Source organism: Ceratotherium simum, chromosome 2, assembly GCF_057802395.1.
Source record: "Ceratotherium simum simum isolate JZ-2026a chromosome 2, ASM5780239v1, whole genome shotgun sequence".
NCBI lineage: Eukaryota > Metazoa > Chordata > Mammalia > Perissodactyla > Rhinocerotidae > Ceratotherium > Ceratotherium simum.
Window position 1 is genome coordinate 35,985,041 of NC_141901.1, and position 21,138 is coordinate 36,006,178.

The following is a 21,138-nucleotide window of genomic DNA, read 5'->3' on the forward strand; positions in this document are numbered from 1 at the left end:
CTTCAGCTCAGGGACTACAGAAATGTTCCTTTGTGCTGAGCTACTGTGCCTGGCCCCTACCCAGAGAACTCCCTGCTTCTGTGGGAGTGTCTCCTACGTTTCAGGGTTCACCCAGGGCTTCCCCTCAGTGGCTTTTCTGCATGCCCACCCACCTCCACCCAGCTTCAGCTGGTGAAGTGTTTACTTTGCCCAGGGTCCAGATGACACTCAGTACTGATGACTCAAACTTTCTGCCTCTCCCTGCAGCCACTAAGCACCACTGGCGTCCTGAGCTCCTCTTCTGCCACCTCCATCAGGTCAAGGAATAGGACTCGCTATCGAACCAAAGCCCTGAGCTCTGAGGTGGATGAGAGCCTCTTTGGAGGTATCAAGGTAACCCTCTCCCAGCCCCTCCAGGTAGCTGCCACCTGGAGGCAGTGACAGGGACTAGTGTTGCTTAGGACAAAGCTAGCACTTGGCAAGTCACCCCCCTCTCCCAGGTAACTGTTAGACGATGACAGAGGGCAGTTCTGAGACCCGAGTGGTGGAGCTCTGATGTCTAGTGGGGCCTATGCAAACAGGGGCACCTGGCTTCCTCCACCCCTGCAATCCTTGATTTAAAAATCTGTTGTAATGTCGAAAGGAGGCTCAGCCGCAAAGAGCTGGATAGTTGCTCAGGGAGCACCCCACGATGAAAATGTTTGAGGGCCCCTGGTCCGAGCTGGCAGACACTGAACAGCCTATTTCCCCCTCATTCAAGAACAGCCTCAGAGTAAAACACAAAACTATCCTCCTCTCCCAGTTGCTCAACTAACACAATTACTTCGTTTTGGCAAACGAGCAGGTCTTTAATTGTAGATGTCATCCAGACTAAGAGGTTGACAACTCCTTTAGTCTGGAGGGGGAGAGCTGGAGCGTTACCTGGAATAGCTTTGGTACACGCGAAGTTCGGTAGGTGAGGAGGAAGAGAGGCAAGCAAAGAAGGAGAAAGAGACATGGAGAGATGGGCAGCGAGAGATAAAGAGTGAAAAGAGAAAGAAGAAAGATGCCAGCGGTGGTGTGAAGACTGGTGTGAACACCCCTGGCGGTGGGCAGGGTGGGGAGAGGAGAGCTATCTATCCCTGCTCCTCACTATCCTCACTGTGAATCAAAAGGGACTTACCAGAGGGTTCAAGATGGGCGTCTTTCTTATTTAGCACATCCTCACTCTGCAGGAATTTTCCTATTGACAAAGGAGGAACCGAACGAATGCAATTTCACTTACGGACATTTTTGTTTTGGGTTCATGGGAAGTCTTCTAGTCAAAGTGAAGATAGATCTGGAAATGGCTGAGTTTTCCAGGATTAGTCCTGGTGGCTAGCAAAGGGGGGCAATCAGAAAAATGCCTGTTCCTGGCGCCATTCCTTTGGCCTTATTACTGGGTGAGAGTCCAGGCAGTCTGTTAACCAGCAGTAGAGGGCAGAAGTGACCTGTGGCATGACTGAGTGGTGCCCGCTTGGAAGCAGAGATGGGCACCAGGTGGCAGCAGCACTCCGGCACGGTCTATCAAAGTGAGGTTCTCAGGACAGGAGGTACCTCCACTGAGGCCACCCCCTGCCTCCACTCAGGATCACAGTCACGACATTAATGACAAGTGAAATTCTCTCCTGTGTTCAAAGGCTTCCTGAAGTAAGTAATTTCATTCTTTTAATTATCTAATTCCTTCATGGTCAGAAAATTTTGAAAAAAGCATATATCTAATCTGTATTCTTCTTGTTGAATTCTAACTCACTGGCTCCCTCATCACATTAGATTTAAGGGCAGGTTTCCACCAGGCCATTTAGCCATTTCTAACTCCCTCAAGAAGGCTCTTTTGGAGGATCAAAGTAAATTAATCAGCAGAAAGGATTAAAATTTATGAATATCATAGATTGGATGAGTCTGTAACAAATTGTATGGCTTCCAATCCACAATGTGGTCCTAGTGAGATAATTATTTCGTCTTTCATAAATCATGAAGGGAGGAGAACCTAGAGATCCCAAATTTTCATTCCTGATGAATGAAAATTCATCAGGTTAGGAATGGACGCATGCTAGCAACCTTTAGCCCGTATCCATCCAGGAGTATCTGCATAAGTTGTAGAGTGGCCTTGTTCTCAGAAGAGCCAGTCAGTACAGAACGTATCCAGCCATGTTCAAGCGCAGAGCACCACGCTGCTTTCTCAGTGCCCTGGAAACTCTTGGGGGTCCTGCAGCCTGGGCCCTAGCCAGCCTCCCTGCCACTGGATGGGGTGGAAGCCCCAGGAGAGAGGAAGGCTATACCTGAAGTTAGGACTAGCCAGCAGGAAGTGGGGTGACCAGCTTCTGAGCCGTCCTTTCCTGACCCCATAGCCCCTGGCCCAGAGCGACAGCCCCATCGTGCTGCTCCGAGATAAGCCTACCATTCAGAAAACTCTCACTGCCCTGGGCTTGGAGCACAAGCCAGAGACCATCCAGCTCATCACCCGGGACATGGTCCGGGAGCTCATGTGAGTGTCCAGGGCACGGTGCCCTCCTCCCAGCCTGCACTTCTGCTGAGGACCTAAGCAGGGCGATGGGAAACCCACCTGGTGTCATTCTGTCAGTCCAGTCCCCACTTCTTTCCTATTCATTTCCTCCTTTTTATTTTGTGGCTCTCCTTCTTTCTCCTCCATCTTGGCGCCTCTTATCTCTCCCCCTCTTGTGTCTGTCACTGCCATCGCCCTTGATTCCAGCTTCTCTCTTTTCCCTTTCTTCTGGCTGCTGTGGGACCTAAGGGGCTGGTAGAGGGGAGGTGCGTAGGGCTGGTAGAGGAGAGGTGCGTAGTGGGCCCTCTCTGAGCCCCCGTTAGTGCGCTTGGTAAAGGGAAATGGTCTCGATGAGTCACTTCCTTTTGGCTGCCTCAAGAATCCGTAGCAAAGGGAAACTGATCAGATGCCTAATTAGCCCCCTGGCTGCTTCCCAGGCTCTGAAACCAGAAGAGGAAATTCCCAAGGGCTCCTGGGTTCCTTTGGGATTAGCTCAGCCTGGCATCCTGACTGGAGCTGTCCCCTTGCTTGGGCCCCTCCTGTGGGTTTTAGGCCTAGGTCAGCAATGTGAAAGGAGCCAACAACGCTGTTGCTCAGCGGTTTAGCTCTTGCGTGAGTGCTTCATTCTCTGACACCCTTCTCTGAACTCTGACTCCACCCGCTAAAAGCTTGAATTCCCAGAATTCAACGATCCGAGGAGGCACACAGCTGGGACACAGCTCCAGGAGCCCTGGTGTCAAATGGCTAGACATGGTTGACAGTCCTGCAGCCAGCCCTGGGGCCCAAGAAATGCTTCCTTCTTGGAATGGTCTAATCCTGAAAACACGGGGGAGGTGAAGCTGCTGGTTATTTGTCAGGGCTGCTGAAAGCAGCACGAGATGCTGTCTCAGATTCAGATCATTCCTGGTCATTCCAGATCCTGGGTTGTTTTGGGCCACACCACTTAGTGAACCACAAGGTCTTGGCTAAGCCCTAAATCCACTCACTCTTTTGGTCCACCTCCTGGTCCCTTCCTCCTACTAGTTTTATTAGATGGGGATTCACTTCTTGCCTCAGACCGTCTGCGTCTTATTGCCACGTGCCTGTTAAATTGCCTCACCCAGAAGCAGCTTTATTCCCACCCCCCTGCTACTCCCTGGTCCATCTTTAATGTATGTCATTTGTTTATAATCATTATAATTAGCTATTGGTTTGTTGAATGCATTGTGCAGCTAGAAAGGAGAGGTCTATAGACGTGTCTCCAACTGTTGTTGATCAGAGATTTTAATTAATATTTAGGGTTCAAAGCTTCTCTCTTTAGCTGGAGGGACAGGGACGTTTAGGTTTCTCACTAGCATCTTGTCTGGCGTCCCCTTACCCTTTTATGTCATCCTTGAGGAATAATCTATTTTTAAAGTTCAATTCAATAGCTTCGTTTTGAGTTCTCACTCTGTGCCCAGCACTGTGCCAGAGACTAGGCTGACAATGTGCTTAAGACAGAGTCTGTGTCCTGAAAGAGCTTGTAATCCAGGGAAGGAAACAGACTCTTCCCAGTTGGCCAAAACACAGGCAGTGAGAGCAGAGCGTGGTGGGGCTCCATGGAGGAGGTGGTCTGTTGGTCTGGTTGGGGGGGATTGGAGTATGTGTACATGGGGTAGGGTCACGGACGCTGCACAGAGAAGGTAACAGATGAACTGGACCTTTTAGAAAACGTCCTTAAAATGTCTCTTTTTGGCCTGTGATGCCACTTCACCCTTGCCTGGGACCCCGTGTCCCCAGTGGACCCATAGTGCCCTTGGCAGTCTCTCCTGCCATTGGCCGAGTCCCTGTTGGAGGGTTGGCAATGATGGGGGCAGGGGGAAGAGAGCAGAGAAGCCTGCACCGTGGTGCTGAGAGCTTTTCCTCTCTTCCCCTCCCTAATTTTGTTTATTCCTTGCGTCAGCGTTCCCACCAAGGATCCCTCAGGGGAATCCCTTATCATGAGCCCTGAGGAGTTCGAGCGGATCAAATGGGCATCCCACGTCCTGACTCGAGAAGAACAGGAGGCCAGGGAGCAGGCCTTCAGGAAAGAGAAGGAAGCCATCGTGGTAGCTAACCTCCCTGAGCCCTGGTCTCTGCAGATGGGGGGCAGAAGAGAAATGTGCTGGGGAGAGGCCAGCTTCCCACGAGACTGGGAGCTCTAGTTAGGGGCCCCTGAAACGAGGTGTGAATGTGTCCTCAATGAAGACATGTTGTAGAATGAAGACCAGGTGTGGGGGCCACTGGGCGGGAAGAGGGCCGGTGAGGATAAAGCCAGGCTGAGAAACTTCTGGGTCTGATAGCATAATGGTGTGAAGCAAAAGTCATATTATCACCTGTGGTAGCCAGGCTAGTGCCAGGGCACAGAGCACAGGGAATGATCCCCCACTGATCCACACTGGTCTCCCCTAGGATGCAGTGACCACACGCAAGAAGATCATGAAACAGAAGGAGATGGTTTGGAGGAACAACAAGAAGCTCAGTGACCTAGAGGAGGCGGCCAAGGAGAGGGCCCAGAACCTCCTGCAGAGAGCCAACAAGCTGCGGATGGAGCAGGAGGAGGAGCTCAAGGACGTGAGCAAGGTGGGGCCTCTTCGTTCTTCCCTCCTCGGAGGATTCTGCCGCTCTCTCCTCTCATTCACACTCTGGACAGCACTGGCTCCAGCTGGAGATGGGGAAAGGAGGGGCGGAAGGTGAGGGGCTGGCTTTGGGTGGGGAGGAGAGACGGGGGAGAGTTACACCTGCCACCGAAGTTCTGTGATCAGAGGGAGGACTGGCTTTGCTATGTGCTAGCTATGTGACCTTGAGCAAGTCACTTGCCCTCCCTGAGCCTCACTTTCTTCGCTTGTAAAATGAGGGTGGTAAAACTACTTAGCAGAATTATTAGATAAGCTAATGTATGGGAGAGGCTTTGTGAATGTGAAGATATTACTTTTATTTTTGTCCTGTGAGTTCAATTCTGGCCGCATACTGTGGTCCAGGCAATTGCGTTGTTTTTGAAGTGCCCGAAGTGCTTCCTTTAGCAGACAGCGTAGAGACCAGAGCTCATTTGAATTCTGTTTTGTTCCTCATTTGCATGTTCCTTCATTTCCTGACCAAATGAAAAATGCTGACTCCCCAACCCCTTCATCTATAATTTCTGTCTCTCAGGTAAATCTTCTCTGCTTACACCTCCTTTTATTTTCCAAAGCTTTTACTTTGTAGTTCTTATTGATGGCCCATGGTTTTTCATCTCCTTATGTGTCATATTGGGCTCTTCCAGCTTAAAAATCTAATGGCTTGGCCTCTGCAGGTATTTTAGTTTCCCTGAGAAGTAGAACAAGGGGTTTTAACTTGGGGTTCATGGGCCCCTAAGGGGGAACCATGAACCTCTGAAGTTGTATGGAAATTTTGTGTGTGTATATATATGTAAGTGAATTCTATGGAAGAGAGGGCCTGTAGCTTTCGTCATATTCCCAAAGAGTGATCCATGGTTTCCCGAAATCTAAGACCCAATACCCCGACAGATGCCATTCTGGGCCTCTCCTTGCACAGCCTAGCACTTAGCAGGAGCCTGTAAATGTTAGATTTGAACTATATGAAGGGGAAGGGTGAATATAAAAATGCTCTTGCTTTTCTGGGCTTGTGAGCACACATGAACATTGCCAGCATGCTCGATAGTATTTCTCATCCCCTTCCAGCTTCCACACCCCCGTGGTGCCTTCCTCCCTATCCTTACTCCCAGACCTAGTGCCACAATTTCACTTTCACTTCCCAGATCATCCTCAATGCCAAGTGCCATGCTATCCGGGATGCCCAAATCCTGGAGAAGCAGCTGATCCAAAAAGAACTGGATGCAGAGGAGAAGCGGTTGGATCAGATGATGGAGGTGGAGCGGCAGAAATCCATTCAAAGGCAGGAGGACCTGGATAGGAAGAGGAGGGAGGAAAGAATCCGGTGAGAAAGAGGTGGTTTGGGCATCTCCCTCCCTAGGTCATTTCCATATATCTTTAGGTCCACATAGCCTTGCAAAGAAGGAATAGACTAGAAATGGTCGTTATCATCATCTATTATTATCTCAAAACCTTTATGAAGTGATACATAGAAACACAGAACTTCTCAAAGTTTATTTCCAAGATCATAACAGGTGCTTCACAATCTGGCCCCCATTCAGCCTCATTTCTCACCATTTCTTGCTATCCATACCACGCTTTTCCCTCTTCCCCCCACGTGCCAGGATTTGTCACAAGTTCATGACTTTTGTTGTTCTTTCTGCTTTGAATACCCTTCTCTTTCCTTTTCCCCCTGGAAAATGCTTTCTCTTCCTTTAGTAGGTAACTTTGCTGTCACCTCCCCTGAGAAACCTCTCTCATTCACCAGGCAGGCTAGTGGCTCCCTTCTCTGGACCCTATCACACTGCGTTTACACCTTGCATTGTGGCTCTCCAACCCTCTCTAGACTGTGCGCTCATTGAGGACAGGGTCCCTGTCTTATTCATTTTTGTAGTTCCTGGGCCTAGTAGAGTGTGTGGCCTGTAGTAGGTATGTAATACATGTTAGAATGAATAAATTCAGTCCCCTTCATTTTGCAGAAAAGGACAAATCCCAGAGCAGGTAAAGTATAGAATCAGAGTGTCCTAGATTTAGAACACAACCATATAATACCAGAATTACCTCTATAAATAGTCCTTGTACCACACTGAATGGCATTTCTCTCTCCCCATCTGTATTCTGTTCTCTTGTCCCATTCATCTCTGTATTTCCAGTAGGTACCAGGTACACTATAGTAGGCTCCAAATAAAAGTTTATTTAATGGCTAAGCATCTCTTCATTTTCTGCATAAATAGCTCCAGTGAAGGAAGAATCCCTGCCTCATTAGGCAGCTTTGATGATCTGAGCTGGTCCTTATATTGAGTCCAAACCTGCTTCCGTGTAACTCTTTTACTCCTTACTCCTGTTTATTTCATCTGGAGTCATGAAGCCATTCAAGTGCTCTGAATGTGAATTTCCTACTCCATTCTCTAGCTTCCTATTCTAATCTGTGTCTTCTCTCATTCTCTCAGCCTTTACTCATATATCCTGGGGTCTGGATGCTTCCCAGTTTATTGGCACCCCAATAACACATAGGAAGTCACTGGCAACACAGATTGAGAATCTGGTTTCTCTGCTTTTAACTGCTGAGTTAGGGCATTGCTGAGTGGAAAGACTTCCTCAGACTCAGCCCTGTCCACTGGCAGCTGGCAGTCTTAAAATGTGAGATAGGATACAAGAAACACAGCTACCAAACTAGACATGGGAGGTGGGTGGGAAGACAAGACACACTGGGTGATAGCAGACGCACTGGAGGAAGGAGAAGTCCTGAGCATTTAACTCTGAAGCCCTGTGAAGCCAGCCTAGGAAGCTGGTTCCCTATGATTACTCTGGGAAGGCTTGGGAGGTGGCAGGATTTCAGAAGCTCTTTACACACTGAAAGGGAGAAGGTGTATTATGACGTGGGATGCACTCTTGGGCAAACAAATGAAGAAAAGGAATCTCAAGTAGGGTGAGCCCCAGAACCAGGAGCTTGGAAGAGAGAAGACTGACCCCCTAGGACACTCTAGGGAAGGACTTTGGTCTGGGTCCATGAAGCATAGTGATTTTGGGGGGGCACTTGTGAAATTGTTCCTGTGATGCGTCCCATCTTGGGGGTACTTTGGAGGGAGGTTAGAGCAGAAAGACATGGACCTTTGATTTCTAAGACACTGTGGTACTCTTCCCTTCAGAGGAAGACGGCACATCGTGGAACAGATGGAAAAGAACCAGGAGGAGCGATCACTGCTTGCTGAGCAGCGGGAGCAGGAGAAGGAGCAGATGCTAGAGTATATGGAACAGCTCCAAGAGGAGGATCTAAGGGTAACTGGACAGACAACGCCAAGTTCCACCAGCAACGGCAACAAAGCCCTCCAAGATGCTGGGGTTTCAGGGTGTGGACTGATTTTCTGTCAGGCACATGCTCATTTCACATCATCATCACCATCAACTTTCTGTTGCCACATTAGACATTTATTTGGGCTGTGGCGCCATGCTGGGGGGTGAGCAGTGATTTGGATAGATGCTGTCCCTGCCTCCCAGGACTTGAGGTCCAAGAGCGACATATTCATGTGGATGGACACATACAGGAAATAGATGGCTACATGCTTTGCACAAGTAAACATAGGGATGTTTTATAGTCTTCTTTCAATTATCCAGGGATATTATACACTTTGTGGATGAACAGTAGCAGTATCCTAGTTCCAGGCTCCCTGCTGTTACTTCATTCAAAGTATCATTCCAATGTCATTAATTGTGTTGAGGAGCCAAACCCTTTTTTCCTGTTAGCCTAAATAAAATTAGTAGGCATATCCATTGCAAAAGAAATGACGACATACCCGCCCCAACCAAGTAGACTTAAAAAAATCCTTTTCTACTTGCCTTATCTGATCTGTTGCAATATACAAAAGCCCCTGGCACTGTGAGTGGTTTGGCAAGCATTTGAAGCATTTATTCTTTTTTTCCCTTAATTTTTTTACTTTTGAAAGTTTTTATATACACAGACAAGTTGAAAGAATTGTACCACACCCATCAATGCTTCACCTAGATTTAATGATTGTTAATCTGCCTTAGTTACTTGCCTCTTGTAGATGTATATACATATTTTATTATTGTTAAACTATGCGAAAGTAAGTTGTGGATATCTTGACACTTTACTACTAAATGCTTCAAACTGCCTCTCTGAAGAACATTGACTTCTGTGCCAACAATACCATTATCACATCCCCCCATCAAAAAATCTAATCCAGTGATTCTATAATATCATTTAATGTTTAATCCACATTGAAATTTCCCCAGTTGTTCCAGAAATGTATTTTCAGTTTTTTTTTTCCAAACCAGAATCCAATCAAGGTTCACACTTTGCATTTGCTTAAGTCTCTTTAGTCTGTTTTTATCTGGAAGAGTTCCCTTATTTATTCACTTATTTTTAGAACACTGATATTTTAAAGCATCCAGGCCAGTGGCCTTGAAGAATGTCCCACACTCGGATTTGTCTGATTGTTTCCTCACGGTGCCATTTAACTTGTGGAACACGTATTCTTTTCCTTTTCTCTTCCTCCCCCATGTCTGTGGAAGACTGTGTTGTCATCACCCAGTGCATTTGATGGTGGTGAGTGACAGGGCGTACTGAAGGGTCTCATGGGTGGCCTTACAATTATGAAGGCTTCTCAGAGCACAGGCAGTGTGGGGATCTGTGTGAGGGATGAGAAGATCGCCTGGATAGTTAAGGAAGACAAGGGGGCAGGTAGCCTTGTGAACTGCTTGAGAAGAGGCCCAACAGGGCCAAGAAGATGGAGAGACCTGACTGAGTTCCTGACTCAGGAGAGAGAGAGAGAGAAAGGGCCAGGAAAGAGCGGTATGGGGTAAACATACAGGGAAACAGATGAGAGATGAAGACTGGAAAGTCCAACTAGATCGTGGGGAGTGGGAATTGGTGGGTTCACTGAGAAAGTTCAGGGCATCAATGAGTCAACACCATTACGTTGACGTTGTGTCACTGTCCTTTTGATGTCCTTCTAAGAGGCACTCCCCGAGTGTCCAGGAAATAATATTAGGCAATTTTAAGGTAGAAACCTGTGCCTTCCCAGCTTGGAACTGCTTTATCCTCTCAGGGTGGCGCAAAGGCACTTTCCCCACCTTGCTAACAAGATGGAGAAGAGGGAAGGGGGTTTATTGGGGGTTGCTTTAGAATGGCTTCAAAGATGAGAAACAGGGAAAGTCCTTTGGTTTCTTAGAAATGAAATGAGCCAACAAAAACAACAGACCAAAAAGTAAATAAATAGCCTAAGAAGTAAGTAAATTAATACATGATTGTATGTAAGTCATAGAGGTCAGCAGCTTTTCTAGCTCTGAGGGTCAATGAGATTAAATAATGCCTAGGATACCAATGGCAGGCCTAAAACTGGTGGGAAGAAGGTAGGAAGGAAGGAAGAAAGGGAGAAGAGGAAAAACAAGTGTGCGAGTTAGAGTGGCAGAAGGGGAAGAGTGGAGTGAGTAAGAGGCAGGCACTATGAGTGAGAGAATGCTGGCAGCCTGACTCAGGCACCATGTGGACCTGGCGAGAGGCAACCAGTGCTGTGCTGATTTGATTCAGAAGGCTTCCTGGAGGAAGGAGCCCTGAACCAAGCAGTGAGCCAAACTGGGGGAGGGCCAGCTGAGTTGCCTTGGGTGAGTCAGGGCAGAAGCTGGCCTGAGGAGGACCTGGAAGGCCAGGGAGGAGTTTAGTCTTTGAAGAAATGGAAGGAGCCAGAAATAGTGTGGGAGATGGGGTGAGTTGATGAGTAGAAGAGTTTGAAGAGGAGTCTGAAATTGATCAGAGGGTATAGGCAGGCCAGCTGCACAAGATTCCAGTGACCCTCCGCGCTGGGACCTGAGCATGTGCTCGGGCTCAGAAGTGGTCTGATCATCGGGAGCTTTCAAAGGCTCAGGGCTGGGAAGGGCAGAGGCTCCTTCCTGAGAAGGCATCTTGTCACTCAGGGTCACTGATTTCCATCATCAGGGTACGCAGGGTACTCTGATTTCCATCACTCATTGTGTTTCTCTGTGTCTAAGATTTTTTTTCTCTTTCTCACATGCCACTCACTTTGGTCCCCCCTTCCCTGCCTTAATTAGCAATAGTTTATTGAGTATTTGCTGTTTTCTTCACATTAGGCTACATGTTGTTGGGAAGAGAGGAGGTGTGACACATGGTCCCTGTCCTCTAGCTGGGACAGAATGAATGCATAGGAAATGAATGGGGACCTACAAGGCAGTGTATAATCAAATCCCAGGAGGTGTGGCACCATCTTAAGTGCAGAGGGGATTCAGAAATTAAGGGAGAATTGAAACTTGGGGCAATCAAGAAAGATTTCCAGGGCTGGCCCCATGGCTTAGCGGTTAAGTACAAGCGCTCCACTACTGGTGGCCCGGGTTCGGATCCCGGGCGCTCACCGACGCACGGCTTGTCCGGCCATGCTGAGGCCGCGTCCCGCATACAGCAACTAGAAGGAGGTGCAGCTATGACATACAACTATCTACTGGGGCTTTGGGGAAAAAAAAAAAAAAAGGAGGAGGATTGGCAATAGATGTTAGCTCAGAGCCGGTCTTCCTCAGCAAAAAGAGGAGGATTAGCATGGATGTTAGCTCAGGGCTGATCTTCCTCACAAAAAAAAAAAAAGAAAGATTTCCAAAGGCTGGAACTTTAGATAGACCAGGTTTCAAAATTCTGGCTCTGGAGTTTATTAGCCATATGGCCCTGGGCAAGTCACTTGGTCTCGGTTTCTTTGTCTGCACAAGAGAGATAACAAGGCTTGCCTTTCGGGGTTTTGGATGTATTTAGGTGTTAGACATAGGCTATATAAAGTGCCCAATGAATAGAAAGTACTCAATTAGGGCAATACTTATTATTTTAATCATCACCATTGAATAAAGACCAAAAGTTTGGGTTTAAATAGGAGAAGGAAATTGAAGGCAGGTGGAACACATATAACAAAGGACAGGATTTGGCATGACATGTGGGAGACACTGAGGAGAATTTTAAGAGCCTCCACTTCCTGAGAGCGTATAGAGATCCTCAGGGTCAGGGGCTGCCGCAAAGTAGTTGGATGAAGACTGCAAAGAGGCCATTCGGCTGGAAGATGTCATTGACGACCCTTGAAAGGACAGCTGTAACAAAGGATGGTAATGGAAGCTAGACCGCAGACAGTGCATTTGCTCCCTGCCTCTCCCTGTGTCTCTCTGTCCTTATGTGCCAGTGTCTTTTGGTCTTGTCCCCTTCTACTCTGAGGCTCTCTTCCTTTTTCTGGCAGGACATGGAACGAAGGCACCAGCAAAAACTGAAGATGCAAGCTGAGATTAAGCGCATCAATGATGAAAACCAGAAACAGAAAGCAGAATTGCTGGCTCAGGAGAAGCTAGCAGACCAAATGGTGATGGAGTTCACCAAGAAGAAGATGGTAGGGACTTGGTTTCTGATGCCTGGGACTTCTGAGCAGGAATGGAATGTCTGTCACAGGTAGAGGCAGGCCTGAGAACTAAGGGAACTCCAATGCTAGGCAGCCAGGTCTTCATTCTAAAATTCATGTCCTCAGTTCAAGGGCCTGGCTTCTTTTTGCCTTCATCTTGGCTAGTCCACTTGTTCATTAACAGAGAGTAGCCTGGAAAGGACACCCAAATTAGGGTATTATTATCCTTGTTAACACCTTTGATTAGAAGTTGGGGTAAGGTCAGGTGCAGGCAGGGAAGAAAATTAAAACTATTGGTGGAAGTCAAGTTTTTGTGGATTCCTCATGATGTGGATAATTATATCCCCAGTAATCATGAGTCAGCTGCCCCATACATTTCTTGTGAAAATTCCTATACTGGGCATCCTGTACTGGGTGCTGGTTCAGAAAACAGAGCCTTCTCCGCACCATAGCCCCCCTCCCCCCACTGTAGAACCTATAACAAATGCACCATGGCTCAGGGAGCAGCACTCGCAAACAGTTACAGAGAGATGCAGCTTGTGAATGTGTCCACTCATTATTCTGGGGCAAAACTGAGTAATGGAATGAGTAATGGGGTCTGTGAGGAATGAAGGGTAAAAGAAAGCTTTTAAGCATGCTTTAGATGGGGTGAACATGGATTTATGTAAACAGAGAAGGCAGGACTCAAGGTGGCAGGAAAGATGTTCAATTCTTCATGTGTTGGTCTTGTCTCCCCTGCTAGTTTGGAGGTTCCATGATGACAGAGAACATATCATACTTCTCTATAGTAGTGATTCTTAATGATGGGCAGGTGTGGGTATAATTTGCAAAGGCATGTCTGATACACCTATATACTCCAAATGCAAACCACAGAAAATCAAGCTCTACAAAGCTTATTACTGGCTTTAGCTTTCTTATTGGATGCTGGGGAGATGCAGGCAACAGAGTGAGAATGCAAGACTGGGGACAGAGATGGTTTGTGCATAATAACGATCACACAACTGCTGTTTATCGAGCACTTCGTCTGTGTGTAGGCTCCATGCTAAGTGCTTTACGTGTGTTGTCTCATTTCATTGTCACAGCAACCTTGTGAACCTAGTCATTGACTGATTCAAAATATCCTGAATGCTTCAATGTGTGTCCAGGTTCAGACTAGGCTGAACATACCTAGAATAATGCTATGTACATCGTATGGAACTCAGCCAGTATTCCTCTGAATGGGTGAAGGTGGTGATGATAAACCAAGCATGTGTAGGAGTTAGTGAACAGATTGGCTGGCTGCAGCATGGAGTCTGGGGTGGTCATGATAAGAATTGAGATGGTGATACAGAGAGCTGAGAGCAGTTGTTGGGAATGCCTCAGGACTTGAGCAGAACTGGATGCATGGAATGATGAGGAATCACCATAGATTTCTGAGCAGGAGAGGAATATGTCTTGTCTTCATACATGGAAAGGTCATTGGCGGGAGGAGCTGGGAGAGGCTGGAGACTGGCAAAGAGATCAGGCACTTGGGCATGCCCACCATAAGTATCCAGGTATATCCAAGTCCTTCCCTGACCTCACAGCAGTCTCTGTTCTTGCAGCCGGGGCTGCCGCTTCAGAGCTAAAGACAGAGATTGGTTGTGGAAGACTCCAGAGTTCCCTGCCCTGCATCTAGGGCAAGGTGGAACTGGGAGACAAGCTTGACACTCAGCCAACTGTACACACAGCTCACAAGCAGGCAACTCACTGGGCTGCACAGAAGTCTGAGCAGGTAGAACAAGGGCTGAGGAACGTTCTTTATGGGAAGATCACATTTCCACCCAACCTGAGCCATTAGTCTTGTGACAGCCCAAGAATGGTAGTTGGGAAATTTTTAGGGATATGTTTGTTCTTTCAGAGAAAGAACAACATTAGCAAAGGGAGCTAATTTTGATGGTTCACTCCTTAGGTATCTGCTAACTGCTGTGGGACTGCCCAAAGCATGGTTGGCCACTTGCCCAGGGACTAATGAGATAACCTCCACCTGCTGTACTTTACAAGACAGGCAGGAAGCCACGGTTGTTACTTCTAGAAACTTGGCCCAGTGGCCTTGCAACTTGGAAATTGTGAAGTAGTGGGAGGAGCACGAAGGCTGGGCTCAGGATACCTGCATTCAAATCCTGTTTGGCAGTTGACTAGCTGTGCAGTCTTGGGCAGGACCCTTGATCTCCATGAACATCAGTTTCCTCATCTGTAATATCTGTCTCATGAGATGTTGTGGGGACCCTCTGCAATAACGCAGGAGGAAGCATTTTGTAAATGATGAAGCATTTTACAAATACCAATTGGTTTTATGTCCGTGCATTGCTAGTCATTTTGCCCTACCTCAAAAGGAGTCGGGAAGGGGTAGGGGAGGAATTGGACAGACTGTTGCAGGGGCTTGGTTTCTCTCTGCCAGGCTGGGGGAATGGGAGCTATTCAAGTCCTTTTCTTCCTGGCAGGCTCGAGAAGCAGAATTTGAGGCTGAGCAAGAGAGAATCCGGAGGGAGAAGGAGAAGGAGATCACCCGCCTGAGGGCATTGCAGGAGAAGGCCCAGGATTACCAGGCAGAGCAGGTATCTATTTAGTCTCGGCTTCCCTTGGCCTCTCCCACTCCCTTAACTAGTCCTTTGACAGCCTGTAAAATGGCCTCAAGGGTGGAGATAGAGAAGAAAGGATGCAAGTTATCTAGACTTCAGTAGTCTGAGAATGAAGGGGTAGGCCTGGTCCCAATGCTTAAGGCAGCAAGGCCTGAGCAGTGCATTGCGTGCTTAAGGTTCAAGAGAAAGCTTTTGGCTGCCACATAAAGAACTTTCAACCTTAACTAACCATTGAAATGTGTCACCAGGAGAAACTGTGGGATCTCCGTCATTAGTAGTTTTTAAAATTAGAAGCACTTGCAGGACCGCCTGGAGGTGTTTGAGATCTAGGGAAAGAACTGGGATGAGTGGGGTGAAAGGACAAGATGACCCCTCAGGGTATCTTCTGACCTGAAAGTTCTATGACAGGATTCCATCTATTCTTTCTAGAATAACCTTGCTGCTAGAGAAATTCATGGAGCTTCTCAGAGTAGGCTGTGTCCGAGTCTAAGTAGGTGTCTTCCTAAGGGCACCTGGTTGGTACCTGAGCAAGAGAGAATCCGGAGGGAGAAGGAGAAGGAGATCACCTGCCTGAGGGCGTTATTTTGCACCTTCACTGGTCTCCCCATCCTTTCCTTTCCCAGGATGCCTTGCGGGCCAAGCGCAACCAGGAGGTTGCAGACAGAGAGTGGCGCAGAAAGGAAAAGGAAAATGCACAGAAGAAGATGGAAACAGAGGCCAGGCTGCGGGAAAGTCGGCTGGAACAGGTGGCTTTCAAGGAGCACGCTCTGGCCGTCCAGGTGCAACGGGACCGAGATGAGTTCGAGAGGATTCTTCGGTAGGAGGGGCTGGGAACCTTGGCTTCCTTTCCTTGTACTGTGGCAGGGATGGTTTGCATTGGGTAGAGAGGAGCGTTCTGGCATGTCCACAGACAAATGAGCATCCATCTTGACTGGGCTGGTGGGGTCATTGTAACTAGATGGATGATTGAAATATTTCAAAGACACTTGAGCCAAGAATTTTATGAGTAGAGAATTGGAAAATAGCAACTAGAAGTGTTTAAGGAATTGGGGATTATTGGGATTATTTACTTGGGAGCATTAAAGGTGTAAGTAGAGGTATAAATCTGATCCTTCTGTGCTCACCCACCTCCACGTCCCCCTGCAAGTTAGGGATGAAACTGCAGCAGGAGAGGTTGAGGAGAGATGGAGAGAAGGACTTCAAACACTGAGGGTTGTGAGTCATTGGAGCAGGGCTTTAAGGGCGGTCTTTGCCATTCACTTGATGTAAATTCAGGGCTCTGTGCTGGATGCTATGGGAGATATTAGAGAAGACGAAAACACTGTCCTTGCCCGCTCATGTAGGAAGAATGTTAGAGACTCATATTTTGATGGACGTCATCTGTATTTATCCATCTTTCCTGCTTTGCCGGCTCTTTATCCTTTCATTTTTGTTCTCTCTGTTGGCTCAATGATCATTCCAACACATAAGTGGAAGCAAGTGTTCACATCTCTCACTAACCCTGCCCCCTTCTTCTACCCCCAAAGCAGCCAGCAGTTACAGCTGCTCTGCTTCCTACCAGTCAGTTCTGCCACCACCAGACCTGGCCCCTGGTGTTCTCCTGGCTCTAACTGTTCTGGCCTGTCTGGGAATGAGTCTCTTCTCGCTCTAGTTCAGGATCTATAAGATCAGAATTTTTCAAAAGAAAAATCAAACAAAATTCGAAGTGATGGGGTGGGGGGAGGTAGAAAATTACAGAAATTATGCTCTGATAAGTAGAGACTGAGGGGCCGGCCCCGTGGCTTAGCGGTTAAGTGTGCACGCTCCACTACGGGTGGCCCGAGTTCGGATCCCGGGCGTGCACCGACGCAGCGCTTCTCCGGCCATGCTGAGGTCGCGTCCCACATACAGCAACTAGAAGGATGTGCAACTATGACGTACAACTATCTACTGGGGCTTTGGGGAAAAAAATAGGAGGAGGATTGGCAACAGATGTTAGCTCAGAGCTGGTCTTCCTCAGCAAAAAGAGGAGGATTGGCATGCATGTTAGCTCAGGGCTGATCTTCCTCACAAAAAAAAAAAAAAAAAAAAAAGTAGAGATTGAGTGGTGCAGTCCAGCTTTCTTGGTCTACGTGCTCCAGGTCTTTCTTGGTACTGTTCCGGTTAGTTGCATGCCAGACCAGACTTCTGGAGCCCTGGCCAGAGGCAGAGCAGATCTGTAGGAATTTCTGTCTTTGTCAGAACCAGGTTCCTGGTCTTTTATTGGACTGTGGGTCCCCAGCCTGTCCCCACTACCTGCGATGCCCTTTGGCTCTGTAGGTTTCCCTGCCCTCAGGGGTCGTGCCATAGTCTCTGGATACCTGGTGAAGAAGGCAGCTTCCTTAATGGCCCCAAAGATTCTGCCCCTGGGCTCCAGACTGCCTTTCAGATGTCTGCCCTCCCCAGCTTCTATGCCCTTGGACATCTATTGCCTTTAGCAGGCACTAATAAGTGTTAATGGAAAGAAATTAATGTCCCACTTTTGCCATTAACCCATTTGTCTCTGCTTTGTTTGCCTGAAGCATATGTACTAGCCAGTTATTAAAGCTAGACCAGCCTTTTGGAGAAGTTCAACTTCACCTGTCGGGCTAGGTTAGCATCTAGATTCAGTGTCTCCAGGGCAATGTGACCACCATGGTGGATGTCTTCAAGTGCTAGGAGCGTCTCTGCCATAGCCAGCAATCCAGCTTTTCCTACTGCAAAAGCATGGCCTCCTCTGTGGCCTATATATGGACTTCCTGCTTCTGGATGGAGGGAGGCCTTTAACTCTCAGCCTGTTGACTAAGCAGATAGCTGACCCTACCTAGTGGTTCTTAGAAAGGCCTGGGAGCTTTCAAAAAGTACTGATGCCCAGGCTCCACTTCCACAGATTCTGATTTAACTGGTCTGGGGTGAGGCCCAGGCATTAGCAGTTTTTGAAAACTCCCAGGTGGTGGTAATGCAGCCAGGCTCCATGATCACTGCCCCAACCCTATGAAATGACCAAGCTCTTTCCCATTCAGATTTTCAACTGCCTGCCACCCCAGGGGCTCTCTAGTGACACATACAGGTCCCCTGTTTCCACTTTGTTTCACATAATGTGAAACAACAGAAAACTGTTCTATATATAGGAAAAGAATGGCAAGGTGAAGAGGAGAGGCTTCCTGCTATCATAGATGTGTCTGAGCAGTGGGGATTTGGTGTCTAAATACAAATGGGCAAGGAAGCCAGCAGTTCTCTTCTGATAAACTGGGAAGGCTCTGCAGTAGTTGTAGAATTTTCAGAGGTGTTTGCATGGTGTGAAAGAGCTGCTGGGAGCTGAGAGGATCCCCCATGTATGGTGGATCCTGGAAGACGGCTAGAGGGAGATGAGTAAGGGAAGCAGTGCTTTTGGTACCTTTGTTGGGGTATGAGTGACCCCAGGGGAGAAGAGCAGGTGAGAGGTCCCTGCCTAAGATGATTTTACATTTTGTGTTTGGTTTTTTACATCGAGAAAGAAATAAGATGTTAGCTCAAGATGGCCTCTGACTGCATTTCCTGTGAGATGTGAATACATTTCATTTAAGTTTTTCTGAGGCTATCTGGTCTGCATCAGCCATTTCCCCCTGATATCAGAGTCCACGAAGTGTTCTTGTGGAAGAGGATCCTAAGAGGAATTTGGAGAGTTGGATTAGTAAGAGAACTAAGAGATATCAGGCTGAGTTCCTTCCTTCTTCCAGCAACAAAGGAGAGCTAGCATTGCAGACTTTATCACTTCTTTTAACTTCCTAAGCATTCCCTCTGTTGGTTTTGTTAGTGTCATTATTATTGTTAGTGGGAAGGAAGGAAAAGAGAGAGAAAGAAAGATATCTTAGAACAAGCTGGAGAGGAGTTTTGCATTGTTATAAGAGAGCAGGAACAATAGCTTCCAGTGGGTAAAACCCTAGGTGTACTTAATTTGCAGGGCCCAGGGAAAAATGCAAATGTGGGCACCTTCTTCAAAAATTAAGAATATCAAAACAGTGACAGCACAGCATTAAACCAAACATGAGGCCCTTCTAAGGATGCCCATGACATACAGTTGCAGCCCCCAAAGTCAGTCCTGGCTGGGTGGGAGGGGGAAGCGTGCGTGGAGGCAGCTTTTGGGCTGATCTCTGAGCCAAGGGAAGAGGGCCAGAGTGTGGACAGCTGTGGTCTCTGAGGCAGTCCATTGGAGGAGCCCACCCAGGAGGCTCCCCCAGTGCCTTTCCTCAGCTGGGCCAGCTTAGCCTAGCCCCCTTGAAAACCTGTGTCCGTCCTCCAGGGCTCAGAGAGAGCAGATTGAAAAGGAGCGGCTGGAGGAGGAGAAGAAGGCCACAGGGCGCCTACAGCACGCCAACGAGCTCCGGCGCCAGGTGCGCGAGAACCAGCAGAAGCAGGTTCAGGACCGGATCGCCACCTTTGAGGAGGGCCGGCGCCTCAAAGAGGAGGCCCAGAAGCGGCGTGAGCGCATTGATGATATCAAGAAGAAAAAGCTTGAAGAGCTGAGGTGCGCTGGCATCCCTTCTCCCCAGCTCCTCACCACTTCCTCAAAGAGATGGCATGGCAGACTGGAAAACGTGGGACTCAGGGAATGAAGGGACCATGACAGAGGCGCTCAGGATGGCCCCTTCTCCTGACTGGTGGCTTACATGGGCTGTTGCTTTCTGAAGGGGACTCCAGCAGAAAGTTCTGGGACTGGTTCTTCCTGGCTCTCTGGGAACTCCCTGGCAGGATGCTGGAGACTTGACGGGAATGTGTTTGGGGGATGGATTGTGGGAGCAGGGTTGGGGGTGCAGGCCTCCAGTTTCTATAAACCCCACCCAGATCCTGCTTCCTGCTGCCTCCTCTCTGGTCCCACCCTCCCCCTTACACCTGCCCTGTGTTTCCCCTGCAGAGCCACTGGCCTTCCTGAGAAGTACTGCATCGAAGCTGAGCGCAAAGCTAACATCCTGCCAGCCACCTCTGTGAACTGAGGGATGCCTCCGTGCCCCTCAGGATGCCTTCAGGGGACAGATTCCGCCCAGTCTCTGGGTGTCCATAACTGCTGCTAACCTAGACATTTCGTAGTTACAGATTAAATCTATTCTACTTCTCTAAGGAACAGCCCAGCTTTCTTAATGTGTGGATGTGGCTGCTACAGGATACTGAATGTGGAGCAAAATCGGTCACGGTAGAGTCGGGCTGTGGGTGGCGTGATGCTCAGGGGCAGGGAATGGAAGGATGCTCTCTCATGATCACCTCTTCTAAGCCAGGTGGTCCCTTTGTCCTGGTGTTTCCTGGCATTTTTGTGACCCTCTGGGATGCTGTCATCATGTCCACTTTCAGCCAATCTTGTCTCTGCCCCTACTTCACACCCAGTTCAGAGGCATTTCAGGGTAAGAAGTGAGAGATGCTCTCAGGGAGGGGCTGGGGCAAGAGCTTGGCTGGGCTGAGCTGGGGAAGGAGGTACTGGGGTCACCCAAGGCAGAGCTCTTAGTGGGCTCACTCCTATGACTCAGACCCCCTATTTGGAGGGGGTGGTGTTTGAACCTGGGGCTTACCCTCCTGTCTCAGCCCTCTCCTGCCAGAGCCCTTTCAACTCCAGGCAGTGCCGCAACGTAGACGCCTGCCCCGTCCCCCATCAGGGCATGCCCAGGACCCGACTCCTCACCCTGGCAGCCCAGGCCCCTCACCCAGACACAGTGGCCTCCCTCACTCAAGTGGCTGGGCTCTCCTTGTCCACCTCACTCGAACAAGTGGGGCTCCCCAAAGTCGTCTTTGTCTGTGTTAGCTTGATAACTCACAGTTATCCCTTTTCCCCAAAATACTTTTCATTCATTCATTCACTCACCCAAATACTTACTGAGTGCCTGCCATGTGCTAGGTACATTCTAGGCACTCTGGGAAAGCAGCAGACTTGGTTCCACCCTCATGGAAGCTTCTCATTTGTGCCGGTCTGCTCTTGCTTTCTCCCCCTGCTGCTTGCCACCAAATTTCTTGTACCTTTAGAATAGTTGCAGCCTTTTTGGAAGGACCCTGATTATCAGGCTCCCATTTTGGGCTGAAATGCT

At 48.4% G+C, this 21,138-nt stretch overlaps 1 protein-coding gene across 2 annotated transcripts; it reads left to right on the forward strand.

The window, feature by feature from the left end:
• The first annotated feature begins 216 nt into the window (after positions 1 to 216).
• Positions 217 to 20,181, forward strand: CFAP45 (cilia and flagella associated protein 45). Of its 2 annotated transcripts, none has more exons than XM_004442769.2 (11): positions 217 to 372; positions 2,349 to 2,485; positions 4,425 to 4,569; positions 4,913 to 5,083; positions 6,258 to 6,436; positions 8,241 to 8,370; positions 12,336 to 12,482; positions 14,954 to 15,067; positions 15,715 to 15,908; positions 19,371 to 19,595; positions 19,983 to 20,181. In XM_004442769.2, the coding sequence occupies exons 1-11, from the start codon at positions 217 to 219 to the stop codon at positions 20,059 to 20,061; spliced, it is 1,677 nt and encodes a 558-aa protein (XP_004442826.2). In that variant the 3' UTR covers positions 20,062 to 20,181. The 2 variants fall into 2 exon arrangements, with proteins under 2 accessions (XP_004442826.2, XP_087297157.1); XM_087441031.1 differs by lacking the exon at positions 217 to 372 and adding an exon at positions 386 to 1,647.
• Positions 20,182 to 21,138: the final 957 nt, after the last annotated feature.

What these genes read in the sequence shown, in the direction of transcription:
- CFAP45 (XM_004442769.2), top strand. Translation starts at nt 217, where the DNA reads ATGACTCAAACTTTCTGCCTCTCCCTGCAGCCACTAAGCACCACTGGC. An exon ending in AGTTCACCAAGAAGAAGATG is followed by an intron (nt 12,483 to 14,953) that starts GTAGGGACTTGG and finishes TCTTCCTGGCAG; the next exon opens with GCTCGAGAAGCAGAATTTGA. An exon ending in AAAAAGCTTGAAGAGCTGAG is followed by an intron (nt 19,596 to 19,982) that starts GTGCGCTGGCAT and finishes TTTCCCCTGCAG; the next exon opens with AGCCACTGGCCTTCCTGAGA.